The 13,757-nt window shown below is 44.5% G+C and overlaps 1 protein-coding gene across 2 annotated transcripts in view; it reads left to right on the top strand.

Moving 5' to 3' along the window:
• LOC122553785 (dedicator of cytokinesis protein 2-like) overlaps positions 1 to 13,757 on the top strand; it is a 1,246,386-nt gene that overhangs the window by 293,703 nt on the left and 938,926 nt on the right. For both annotated transcript variants that reach the window (XM_087991733.1, XM_043698147.2), the window contains exon 20: positions 5,478 to 5,567. In XM_087991733.1, coding sequence (XP_087847859.1) covers positions 5,478 to 5,567 — 90 coding nt within the window. The remainder of the gene's footprint in view (positions 1 to 5,477; positions 5,568 to 13,757) is intronic.

The raw sequence follows: 13,757 nt of genomic DNA on the forward strand, positions 1-13,757 counted from the left end.
GTGTCATGACACCTCATTTTCTGGCCTGCGCCAAATTTTGTTTATTGTATTCCTGTGAAGCGCTGTGGACATTTTACAAGGTTAAAGAAAGCAGTCTGTCACTGTCGATGTGCCCACGATGGTGTTAGGTGGAGAATCCTAGGGTGTGCATCAAATGAGGATAATGGATAATGCGAAGTGAAACATTGATGGTGTTCCAATGCCATATTAAACCTAACCTTAAAACTCTCATTTCCCAGTATATACACGGAATAGGAACTATTCTCATGATTCATTGCACCATATCTGCTCCATTCAGTTGATAGACATGGAAATACTGAAGAGCACTATTGAATTGCACTTCATTTTCTATATTTATACGAAGATGCAGATACGGCTGTGATTTCACATCTTTCCATATTAATGTGAACTGATATATAAGTGAATATGCACTATTCCTTGTACTGAGCCTGAGCTAATGCAGCGCTGACTATATGCTGTCCCTTGTGCTAGGCTAATCTCTTTGCTACCTTCTCTCCACCCTGGAGGCTTCCTGCCTCTATTCCTAATGAAGGGCTTTTGCCCGAAATGTCAATTTTCCTGCTCCTCGGATGCTTTTCCAGCATCACTGTGATCTAATCTGCTCTAAGACTGCTGGGCTGACATGGGATTGATTATACACTATTCCTTATACTGCGATTAAAACTAATGTGTGAGTAAGTACACCTTTCCTGCTGGGAATAGCTCCGATAACACTCAAAAAGCTTGACACCATTCAGGCCAAAGCAACCTATTCGATTGGTATTGCATCCATAAGCATCCACTACCTTCACCACCGACGCTCAGTAGCAGCAGTGTGCACCATCTATAAGATACACTACAGAAATTCAGCTAGGGTCCTAATTCACAACACCTTCCAAATCCATGACCACTATCATTTAGATCCTAGGATAAGGGCAGCAGATATATGGGAACACCATCATCTGCGAGTTTCCCTCTAAGCCTCTCAGCATCCTCAGTTGGAAGTATTGTAAATATAAGACTGAATGTTTCCCAGCATAGGTGAAATAGAGGTTACAGCTGCCTCTATCCCACACATAGGAAATAAATGGCAATCAAATATGCAGAATAATTATCCCACCATGCTGATTGATGATACGACTCAATAAAAATGTCAAATAAAATAAGGATTCAAGTAAGGGCATTGAATTAATATCAGAAAAGCTATTGTTAGCTTGAGGTGCCTCTTGAACACTGTCATTTCAACAGTGTATGCATTTATTCAGCACCATCATTCTGCCAGGCTCAATAACTTGTTGCAAACAACATCACCTGGTAAAGACTCGTGTATATCCAGCTCCATTACACTGTCAAACTCAGTAACTCTTCCTGGTCAACATCTTGTTGTAATGATTATCTCACTATCCATCTAGTTCCCTCACTCTGTCAGGGTCATTAACTCATCCTAGCTAGCACCTTCTCCTGATGACTGATATTGATTCAGCACCATCACTCTGCCAGACGTATTGCATCCGGTTCCTTTTGATAATAAGTGATGTTAATTTCTCTTCCTCATGCTGTCCAGTTGAGTAATCTCCACTACCCCTGGTTTACTCAACATATCTCTCTTGATTTAATGCTGCTCTTTCAAACTCTCAGAACCACTTCCAATCAACCTTCTCAGTTAATGATTGAATCCGTAATGAGAGAAATCCAATTTACGTATGTTGTCAGGTTTTAATCTTTATTAAGTCAACATCCCAATTTGAGAATTGTATTCCTAGAATATCCATAGAATCCCTAAATGCGGAAAAGGGCCATTCAGGCCATCAAGTCTTCACAAATTCTTTGAGGGGCATCCCATCCAGACCCAGCCCCAGCAATCCTCCCCCCACCCCACTCCAACAACGTAACTCTGCATTCCCCATGGCTAACCCACCAAGCCTGCACATCCCCAGGCACAAAAGGACAATTTAGCATGGCCAATCCACCTAACCTGCACATCTTTGGACTGTAAGTGGAAACCAAGGTGGACAGAGGAAACCCAAGCAGACACAGGGAGAATGTACAAACTCTACACAGACAGTCACCCAAGTCTGAAATTGAACCCGGGTCCCTGGCACTGTGAGGCAGCAGTGCTAGCCACTGAGCCACCATGCCACTTTTAATCCCCTCCTTCAGAGTATTGATCCACATTAGCTTTCTGATGTAACGTTCTGTGTTATTGCCTACTGTTCAAGATCAGTAGAGACCTGGGCAGATTTGATAGGGAAAATCTGTTCCCATTGTTGGAAGTATCAAGGACCAGTCGGTCGAAATTTCGGGTGGTTTGATGAAGAAGATAAGTCAGCAAAATTGTAGTGGCTCTTTCTGTCTCCCACTGGGGCTCATAATCCAGACAGCCGCTTCTGTGTGCTGTGCCATGTGAGTGAGTGCTGCAGTGTTAGAGATGCTGTTTTTCAAGTGAGCTATTCCTGAGGGGGACACAAAAGATCTCATTTTTTTGGAAGAAGAGTAGAAGGATTCTCCTCGTGTCCTGCCCAATACTTAGCCATCACCAATGTCACTAAAAAAGATACATGTTATGTATTGTATGCATTGGGGGAAGGTTGTTGGGCTCAGGTTATCGACTGTGTTTCCTCCATGACAATAGTAAAATGTTGGGCTATGGAATGGATGCATAGCGGCACGGTGGCACAGCGGCACGGTGGCACAGTGGTTAGCACTGCTGCCTCACAGCGCCAGAGACCCGGGTTCAATTCCTGCCTCAGGCGACTGACTGTGTGGAGTTTGCACGGTCTCCCCGTGTCTGCGTGGGTTTCCTCCAGGTGCTCCGGTTTCCTCCCACAGTCCAAAGATGTGCAGGTCAGGTGAATTGGCCATGCTAAATTGCACGTAGTGTTAGGTAAGGGGTAAATGTAGGGGTATGGGTGGGTTGCGCTTCGGCGGGGCGGTGTGGACTTGTTGGGCCGAAGGGCCTGTTTCCACACTGTAATGTAATGTAATCTAATCTAATCTAATCTAAAAGTGTTCAAAGGCAACCTGCTGCATTTGATAATACCTCATTGACTGTGAGATGCTTTAAAACTTCCTGAGATTGTGAATGCAACTCATTTTTTCTGATACCTAGAATTGAGATGAACAGAAATTCCTTCTAGGTTCCCCCTTCCACCATCATGCAACATTCCCATTCCTGCATGACCTCATCCGGAATTCCTAGAACCTTGTTGTTTAAACAATATGGCCATCAAATAAAGTTCATAAAATAAGTGCAAAGTGATTGTGTTTGCAAACTTGGGATTATAAGGATAAGTAGACTTGAGGGACTTGAGGCTGTTTACAGGACCTCACCACATCCTGTACAACTTCAACATAATGTCTCAACTCCGATACTCAAAGATCTGGGCAGTAAAGGCAAGCGTGCTAAGCACCTTCTTAACCACTCTGTGTATACATGACGCAAACTTCAAGCCTTTCAAGCCTTTACTGCCGTTCAATAAAATTATTGTTGGTCAACACTGGAATGCCTTTTAATTACTTTATTCCCATTACCTTTAACATGACTGGTAATCAAAAACCAATCTCTAGAGTCATAGAATCATACAGCAAGGAAACAGACCTTTTGGTCCAACTAGTCCATGCCAACCATAATCACAAAGTAAACCAGTCTGACTTGCCTGTGCTAGGCCCATATCCCTCCAAACATGTAGTTATCTAAATGTCTTTTAAACATTGTAACCCGCATCCACCACTTCTTTTGGAAGTTCATTCCACAAATGAACAACATTCTGCATAAATTGTCCCTCATGTTTATCTTAAATCTCTCTCCTCTCACCTTAAAAATATGCCCTCCAGTCTTGAAATTCCCCCAAACTAAGGAAAAGACAACTGCCATTTATCTTATCTATATACGTTGTGATTTTATAAACCTCTTAAGGTCACCTCTCAACCTCCTATGCTCCAGTGAAAAAGTCCCAGCCCATCCAGCCTGCCCATGTAACTCAAGCCCTTCAAAACAGGCAACATCCTGCTAAGTCTCTTCGAAACCCTCTCACTTAATAACATTCTTCCAATAACAGGGAGACCAGAACTGGACACAGTACTCCAGAATAGACCTCACCACGTCCTGTACAACTTCAACATAATGTCTCAACTCCGATACTCAAAGATCTGGGCAGTAAAGGCAAGCGTGCTAAACACCTTCTTAACCACTCTGTGTATACATGACGCAAACTTCAAAGACTCCTGTACCTGAACCCCTAGGTCTCCCTGTTCTACAACACTACCCACTAAGGCCCTACTTTTAATAGAATAAATCTTGCATAACTTGTATAACTCTGGTTTAAATATATTCAAAGACTGAGTTTCCACAGCATTCTGGTTCAGTGAATTCCAACCCAAAAGGTGACAAATGGAGTTTAATGCAGAAAAGTGAGAGTTAATTCACTTTGGAAGGAGTAACAGGAATACAGAGGACTGGGCTAATGGTAAGATCCTCGGCAGCGTGGATGAGCAGAGAGATCTCGGTGTCCATGTACATAGATCCCTGATAGGTTGATAGGGTTGTTAAGAAGCTGAACAGTGTGTTAGCTTTTATTGGTAGAGGGATTGAGTTTCAGAGCCACGAGGTCATGTTGCAGCTGTACAATACTCTGGTGTGGCCGCACTTGGAGTATTGCGTACAGTTCTGGTCTCCGCATTATAAGAAGGATGTGGAAGCATTGGAAAGGGTGCACAAGAGTTTTATCAGGATACTGCCTGGTATGGAGGGAAGGTCTGCTGAGGGACTTGAGGCTGTTTTCAATAGAGAGAAGAAGGTTAAGAGGTGACTTAATAGAGACATACAACATGATTAGAGGATTAGATAGGGTGGACAGTGAGAGCATTTTTCCCCGGATGGTGATAGGTAGCATGAGGGAACATAGCTTTAAATTAAGGGGTAATAGATATAGGACAGATGTCAGAGGTCGGTTTTTTTTTCTTCAGAGAGTGGTAAGTGCATGGAATGCCCTACAGTAGTAGACTCACCAACTTTAAAGACATATAAATGGTCATCGGATAAGTATGTAAACGATAGTGGAATAGTGTCGGTTAGATGGGCTTCTGATTGGTTCCACAGGTCAGTGCGACATTGAGAGCCTGTACTGTGCTGTAATGTTCTATGTTCTAAACCAAACTCTAACCCCAACCCTAACCCTCCTCCAAATTAACTACATTTTCCTCATTCACTTCTAATTAGAATCCACCCTATTTGTGAATTGTGCCTCTTGGTTCTGGACTCTTTGAGCGGGCAAAGCACCTTACCTGTGTCTATCCTGCCTATCCCGCTGAGCCTGTTTTTGTATGTACTTCCATAGGTTTATGAAATGTTGACATGCTCGTGCTTTTCACTATGGTGAGTGGAAATTCTTCAAATGTTGATAAATCAAATCGATCAATCCAAAAGGAGAAATCAGTAGGTTAGCACTAACACCATGTTTCTTCCTTTGTGTCTGCAGTTCCTTCAAGATACGCTGGATGCTCTCTTCAGTATCATGATGGAGTTTTCGAATAACAACACGTACGATAAGCTGGTGTTTGATGCCTTGGTAAGACATCCGTCACTCTGTCTATTGTCGCTTTGTGTGTTCTGTCAAAACGACATGATGGCACCATGGACTGTTTAGCAGGGGTTGAGGGAAGGGCGGAAGTTCTGTTTGCTCATGTTGTTATTGTTTTTCATTGAATTTTAACTGAGGTCCACATAATCCCATATAAAATGGCTGTGAAATTTTAAATGCAAATTACATGCATCACGGATCCACTTTCTTCCATTCTCAGTGCATGTGCATGTAAAGAGAAAAGTGCCAGAGAAAGTTTCCACTGACATGACTATCCCTTCTCACAGGGTGGAAGAACTGCTGTGGGGAATCTTTGCTCTTGTTCTTGGGTCTTCAGTTAACATGGGGCTGGTGCTTCAGGGTGAACGGACACAACTGAGTACCGACTGACTGACCCTTTCCATATAGGGGTGACTTATTAGCTCAGTTGGCTGGATGGCTTGTTTGCGATGCAGGGAGGTGCGGACAGTGTGGGTTCATTCCCACACCACCTCCGGTCATCTTCTCAACCTCTCCCTTTGCCTGAAATGGTGAGGACCCTCAGGTTAAAATACCACCAGTCATCTCTGATGAGAGAGGAGTCCTAAGGTCCAGTAGGACTAGAGAGACCTTGCTTTTAAATGTGGATGCTAAGGCATATGTGAAAAACTCCACACATACACTGTTGTAAGATAAGTGAAGAGATACTTAGCGCCATACAGTTAGAGAACTTTCACCACACAGAAAGAGGCTCTTTGGCCCATCGTGTCCGCATTGGTCATCATATACCCATCAGTTCTAATCCCGCTTTCTAGCACTTGTCCTATAGCCTTCTATGCTTTAGCGTTTCAAGTGTTCAAGTATTCATCTAAGTGGGTGGCACGGTGGCACAGTGGTTAGCACTGCTGCCTCACAGCGGCAGAGACCCGGGTTGAATTCCCGCCTCAGGCGACTCTCTGTGTGGAGTTTGCACATTCTCCCCGTGTCTGCGTAGGTTTCCTCCGGGTGCTCTGGTTTCCTCCCACAGTCCAAAAATGTGCAGGTCAGGTGAATTGGCCATGCTAAATTGCCCGTAGTGTTAGGTGAAGGGGTAAATGTAGGGGAATGGGTCTGGGTGGGTTGCGCTTCGGCGGTGTGGACTTGGGCTGAAGGGCCTGTTTCCACAATGTAAGTAATCTAATCTAATCTAAATGCTTTGAAGGTTCCTGCCTCTGCTACATTTTTAAGAAGTGACTTCATCAACCACTATCTGGGTGAAAAAGTTCCTCCTCAAGTTCCTTCTAAACTTCCTTCCAAACCTTCAAACAGTGGCCCCTGGTTGTTGACCTCTACTATGAGAAAACATTTCTCCCTGTCTGCCCTGCCAGTGCCCCTCATAACTTTCTACCCCTCAATCAGACAGTTCCACGGCCTGAAATTGAAAAAGCAACTTGAAGCCTAAAAAGTGAAACTAGTAAGTAAAATGTCAGTGCTTCAGGCATTCAATCAGAGCTGAAAAGCTACAGAGATTGTTTCCAGACGTAGTTCAGAGATCACAAGTGATCACCCCCAGTGTAGTTGGATGGGGAATGTCACAGAGACTGTTGCGCTTAAGCTGGTGGATGAGTGAGAATGATGGATGACAGAAAATCATGGTATGCCATGTGTGAGCAATAAGAGTGTGGAACTCGCTACCACAGAATGCAGTCCAGAATATTGAATGATTTCAAGAAGCAGTTGGACAGAGCAGTTTATAAGACATTAAAGGACATTGGGGAAAACAGGAACATGCCTTTTTAAATTCACTGTGGGATTTGGGCATCGCTGGCTGGGTCACCACTTATTGCCTGTCCCTTGTTACCCTTGAGAAGGTGGGGGTAAGCAGTTTTCTTGAAACGCTGCAGTCCACCTGCTGTGGGTTGACCCACAATGCCCTTAGGGAGGAAATTTCAGGATTTTGACCCAGCAACAGTGAGGGAACGGCAATGTATTTTCAAGTCAGGATGGTGAGTGGCTTGGAGGGGAACTTGCAGATGGTGGTTTTCTGCTGCCCTTCTGGATGGAAGTGGACGTGGGTTTGGAAGGTGCGATCTGAAAGATCTTTGGTGATTACCTGCTACTGATCTTTGGATGTGGAGGGAATGGTTTCTTGTGGATGTGGTTCCAATCCACTGCATTTCCCTGGATGGTGTCATGCTTCTTGAGTGTTGTTGGAGCTGCATGTATCCTATTGAGTTGGATGATCAACCATGATCATTATGAATGATGGAGCAGACTCAAGTGGCCAACTGGCTTAGTCCTGCTCATATTTTCTATGTTTCTATACATGACAGCCAATCTCCTGGAAGAGTAGCTGCATGCACCAGCAGAACAATCCTGTATTAATTTTGTGAGCAATTTTGTAATTGGAAACTTTGGGTTTTGTGGTGGGGGAATCTGATTGGAGGGAAGAGGCCGAGTGATGTCCACTTAAAAACCTCACCATGCCATCGCCAAGATTTTACCAGCAGTAGGCAAGGCCCACATCAAGGGGCAATTGTCAGTGAGGCTGGTGATGGCCATGAGTTGGGTGGTCCCTGCTTAACCGGCACAATGGACCCACCAAAGGGCTTTTCAAGGACAAAGATTTTCAAGGATTTTAGTTTCCATCGATTTCCCTCTCCAAAAGCCTCTCAAATGCAACCATTCTCTCTCTCTGCCACACCTTCACCCTCCCCCACCCCCACCATTCTCCTCTCCTCCCCACCCCCCCAATTTCACCTCACCCCATTCTCACTGGAGCCTAGCAGCTCAGCACCTGGCAAGACTCCAATGCTGACTCAAATCTTGAGGATTATACTGCTGGATACCTCCTTTTTGCAGGTTTTTCGGCGCCTTATTATGTGTAGGAGTTGTCTTTTTTTATATACATATGTATTTATTGGAAAACAAAGTTGCTCTTTTACCAAAAAAAAGTTATAAAAGTCCAAAAGTACAGAGAAGTAGAAATAATACCACATTATTATACCACAGTAATGTTCACAATAAACTACCTACTACTCTGCGGGATGCAATCATCTCATATTTGCTTAACCAAGTTAAAATAAACTAGAATTAAATGAAATAGAATTAAATGAAGTTACAATCCAATTAAATTAAATTGCATTACATTACTTTACTCACTCACCACACCTCCACTGAAGCTCCCATCCACGAAAGCAATAGTTATTATACCTGTATTCACTAGGCCTTCTCCCCTCCTCGGGTCCCTGGACTGCCATGTACGGCCCTCATGGCTCTATAAAGGCCATAATCAGTATCGCTGATAGGTCCATGTCTACGTAAATTAGAAAGGGCCACCACATTTTATAAAATCGCTCTGTTCCATGGGGCATCATACTTGTCAGATAATCTTGGGGGACGTGCTCCATCACAAGTCTGTGCCGTCCCGCAAGACCTGGGTTTTTTTCTGATTTCCAGTTCATTAGAATTTTCTTCCTCGCACAGTGCATAAGAATGTTAGATAACCGCTCCCCGTGCTCGCCCATACAGAGGGCAGATTTGGCAGTCCTGAAAGAAGGGATACTGGATACTTCAATTCCCAGGATCTTCTCTGGCTTATTCACTATGGCACCCCAGTATCCATGAATCTTGGATCAGGCCCGAAAGCAATGTGTAAGCGTGCCTCTGCTGATTTTACATTTGGGACATGCTGGAGACGATCCTTTGTTAAACTTTGCTAACCTCTCTGGTGCCAAATGGGCCCTGTGAGGGATCTTCAATTGCATAGCTTGTGCTTTATTGCATATTGAGATTTTCCTTACATTCCCCCATATATCCTCCCATGTTTCCAGTGAAATTTCTTCCCCCAACTCCTGATTCCAGATCCCATGGAGTCTCTCCATCTCCTCCAAGGTGTTCCCTCTCTGCAGATGGTATATGGTACTAACTGAGAGAGCGCCCCTACATCGGAGCACTCTTCTGTCTATGTCTGACTTGTAGAACTGAGCCAAGAGCGTGGTCTTCTTCTGTACATAATCCCTAATCTAAAGGTTTTGGAAAATATTCCTATTAGGAATTCTGTCTTTCTGACTTAATTAGTTGAAAGACACCAAGACCTCTCCCTCGAATAGATCTCCCAAACAGGAGATTCCTTTCCCCTCCCATGCTCTAAAGCCGGAATCCATTGACCCTGGCCTAAATCCTGTGGCTCCCACTGATGCAGTGAACATCTTAAGCAAATTGCCCTCACCCTGCCGCATTGTCCTCCATGCATTCAACATATTTAAGGTAATTGGGCTCTCACTGTGCTCAGCCACAGATCACATCCTGTCCATAAATAGTACGTTGACGAGGGGACATCCTGCCTGCAAGGCCTCAACATCAAGCCATATCGACCTTGAGTCCTTATGCACCCAGTCACCTACATATGACAGCAGGGCACCTATCTGGTATCTCTTCAGATCTGGGAGATCCACCCCTCCCCATATCCTGCGGAAGCTGTAGCTTGGTAAAATTAATTAGGGAGTGCTTACAGCACCAAATACAGGATCCAAGCCAGCCGGTAAACCTCTGCAGCACATGGCTGGGTAACAACAATGGGAGCATCCTCACTGGATATAATAACCGAGAAGGAACATTCATTTTAATCAGAGCTATACGGACTAGCCACAATATTGGTAGCCCCTCCCACCACTGCAAGTTCTGCTTTATTCTCTGAAACGATTGTACAAATTTAGCTCTGTACAGCTGGCGGAAGGTAGGGGTAATAAAAGTTCGCAGGCAGAGGAAACCTTTCCATGACCACTAAAAAGAAAACTGCGTCCCATCCTCCAGCCCTGGCACTTCCACCAGTGCTCCAACGGGCATGACTTCCACTTTGTAAACTTTATCCTGTATCCCAAGAAACTACCGAATAATTTAATTCTTTTATGTTAGCCGGGGTACGGACTTTTCTGGATTAGCCAAAGTGTAATTTTGTGCTCTCCAATTCCCACCTTTGGTGCCACTATTTCATGGTCTTTCTGGAAGGCCTTTGCCAACGACTCAATTACCAGGGTAATTAGCAGCGGTGAGAGAGGGCATCCCTGTCGGCTGTCTCTCCCCACATTAAAATTGGTCGATTTGACACCATTCATGATAACCACCACCGTCTCTATATAACCCTGCCACACACTAAGTGAAGCCTGCACACCACCCCCCTCCAGCCCTGCCACCACCAAAGCGATCCAGAACATCAAAGAGATACAACCATTCAACCTGATCAAACGCCTTTTCTGCATCCAGGGAGACCACCAAGCCCGGAATCAATCTCTGCTGACATACTTGCACTATATTCAATACCCTCCTGATATTTTTGGAATAGATTGGCCCTTGATAAAACCTGTCTGGTCGTCTTTTGTAATAACAGGCAGCACCTTTTCCAACTTCAGAGCTAGCACCTTTGATAAAATTTTGAAGTCTGCATTCAAAATTGAGGTAGATCTGTACGACACACAATCTCGGAGTCTTTCCCTTTCTATAAAATAAGGGAGATCATGGCATCCCTAAGAGAGGGCGGAAGGCAGTCCTGGCTATGCAAATGAGTATACATCTCCAGCAGTGGTTCAGCTAACGTGTCCATTCTCCTTGTAAAACTCACTCAGGAACCCTTCTGGACTGGGTGCCTTGCCACCTTGGAGCTGCCTTGCTGCCTCTTGCACCTCTTGTATCAGAGGCGTGTTTAAGGGAGGACTGATCTGCATTCATACCAGCGAGATCCAGGTTTTCAAAAGAGGATTCCATTCTTGCTACTCCATTCCCGCAGCCCTCCGACTGGTATAACTCTGCATAGAATTCCCGAAATCTGACATTAATCTTTTTCAGCTCTCAAGTGATGTTACCAGTTCCCTCCCTAATAGACACAATGGACTGCGGAGTTTCTTCCTCGTATCTACCTGGCTTAACCCCATATTCGAACAGCCTTTGCTTTGCAAAGGAGACCCCTCTCTTCACCGCTTGTGTGAGCACTGAGTCCAGAGCAGCCGAGAGAGCCGTGACCCTTTGTAACTTAACCACCGAAAGTCTGATATAATACGCTGACTCAGCTGCTCTCTGCTGGCCCTCAAGCACCCGCTGCTGCTGTCCTCTCTGCCTCTTTCTGGTTGTTGAATATGAAATAATCAGATTCCTTAAATAAGCCTTGGTGGTCTCCCAAAGCACTGATGGATTACTGGCCATACTCCAATTGATGTCCCAGAAGGCCCTGAACTCCCTTGTAATGTACTGGACAAAGTTGCCATCCGTCAACAGAAATGGATCCAAGCACCAGTGCCATGTATCCATTCCACCACCCTTGGCTTTAACATCCAAGTACACTGTCGCATGGTTCTGTTCCCAAACCTGCAGGCCAACACCCAGTCCAAACGACCGATGGAATAAAGAACATATCAATTCTTGTGTGGCACTTGTGCAGGTTGGAGTAAAAGGTAAAATCCTTCCCATTGAAATGGAGACACCTCCACACATCCAATTGTCCCAACTCTTTCCACCAGTCCACTAGCTGTCTAGATTGCAGAGGTGTACCCGACAGACCCCTTGGCATCCTGTCTATCCTAGGGTCCATGAGACCATTAAAGTCTGCTCCTTCTATTGTGTGGCACACCCCAAGAGCCATTAATTTAGAGACTGCGTCAACTAAAAATTTGAGAGCATGCACCGGAGGACAATAAATGTTCAGGATGCCATACTCTTCTCCATGTACCAGAGCCTTGAGAATAATGAACCATCCATGATCATCCTAGATTTGATTTATCATCTGAAATGGGAGGTTCCTTCGTACTAATATGGCCACTCCTCTGCTTTTGGAGTTGTAGGAGGAGAAGAATACTCTATCGTACCTCACCCCCCCCCACTGTAACTTCAGAAGTACCCTATCAGTTAAATATGTCTCTTGCAGTAGAGCGATGTTAACCCCTTCCTTCTGAACATTTTAGAGCATCTTTTTCCTTTTAATGGGGGAATTGGTCCCCTTTATATTCCAGGTGCACCACCTGAATAGATTGCTAGCCATGACTCCACACCGCAGCCCGCGTCTCCCAAGAGGAAGAAGCCCATTCAGTGTGCAGCAAGTGGAAGAAACACAGACTTTATCAAATCTGGAAACTATACTTCCAAATACTGCTAAAACTAAGAAACTAACCACTACTCCGAACTTGACCAAATAAACACAAAAAGCACAAATCACTAGAGATCTCCCCCTTGTCTGAAGGGGGCATTCACTCCCAACCTTACAGCCATCCTGGCACCTTCCAGTTAAGGCCACCTCTCAAACCCAGGCAATGGAAAAAGACATATTACTTACACTCCTGAAAGTTAAAAATGGATACCCTCCCCTCCCCTCCATATCTCAACCCCACACATTTTTACACCAAAGAAGTAACTACCCTTTACTCAGAAAAACAGAACAGCAAAATAACTGATAATTACTACATGGGTGCAATAATGAACAAACCAGATTTTACATCAAAATAATACCAAGTCTATAAGGCCATAAACCATGAAGGGAAAACAACAAAGAAAAAGAAGATTTAAAAAAAATTATGCCATTGCCCGCAAGCATCTTTCCCACCTTCCCCCTTGGTCCAAGTCAATTATTTCGGAGAGTTCACAAAGTATTTTGCTTTTTACGCCGTGTTGAAGTTATAGACATAACCAAAACATAGTACTGCCGGGTACCTCAGAGAAAATCGAATATTCAAGTCTCTTAATTTTCTCTTAACTTTGTAGGAGCTGTCTAAGGTGGGACTTCCCAACCCTGAAGGACATACGTTCCCCCCACCCCCCCAACTGTATCAACAGGCAATTACAGTCATAGACATCCAGATACATTTTAAGTGTTTTAATTATACCAACCTACACCACTTCCTCTAGCAGCTCAGAGTTCAGAAAAGATTTACAAGGATGTTGTCAAAAAGGGTGGCGCTGGAAAGCAGAGAAGGTCAAGCAATCTCCGAGGAGCAGGAGAATCTACATTTCCTACATAAGCCCTTCATCAGAAATGCTGCCAGGGTTGGATGGTTTGAGCTATAAGAAGAGGCTAAATAGGCTGGGTCGATTTCCCTGGAGCGTCGGAGGCCGATGGGTGACCTCTTAGAGGTTTATGAAATCATGAGGGGCATAGATAGCGTAAATAGACAAAGTCTTTTCCCTGGAGTGGGGGGGGGGGCCCAGAACTAGAGGGCATAGGTTTAGTGTGAGAGG

This window comes from Chiloscyllium plagiosum, unplaced genomic scaffold, assembly GCF_037043375.1.
Source record: "Chiloscyllium plagiosum isolate Xiang-an unplaced genomic scaffold, Cpla_swu_hap1 HiC_scaffold_1, whole genome shotgun sequence".
Lineage (NCBI taxonomy): Eukaryota > Metazoa > Chordata > Chondrichthyes > Orectolobiformes > Hemiscylliidae > Chiloscyllium > Chiloscyllium plagiosum.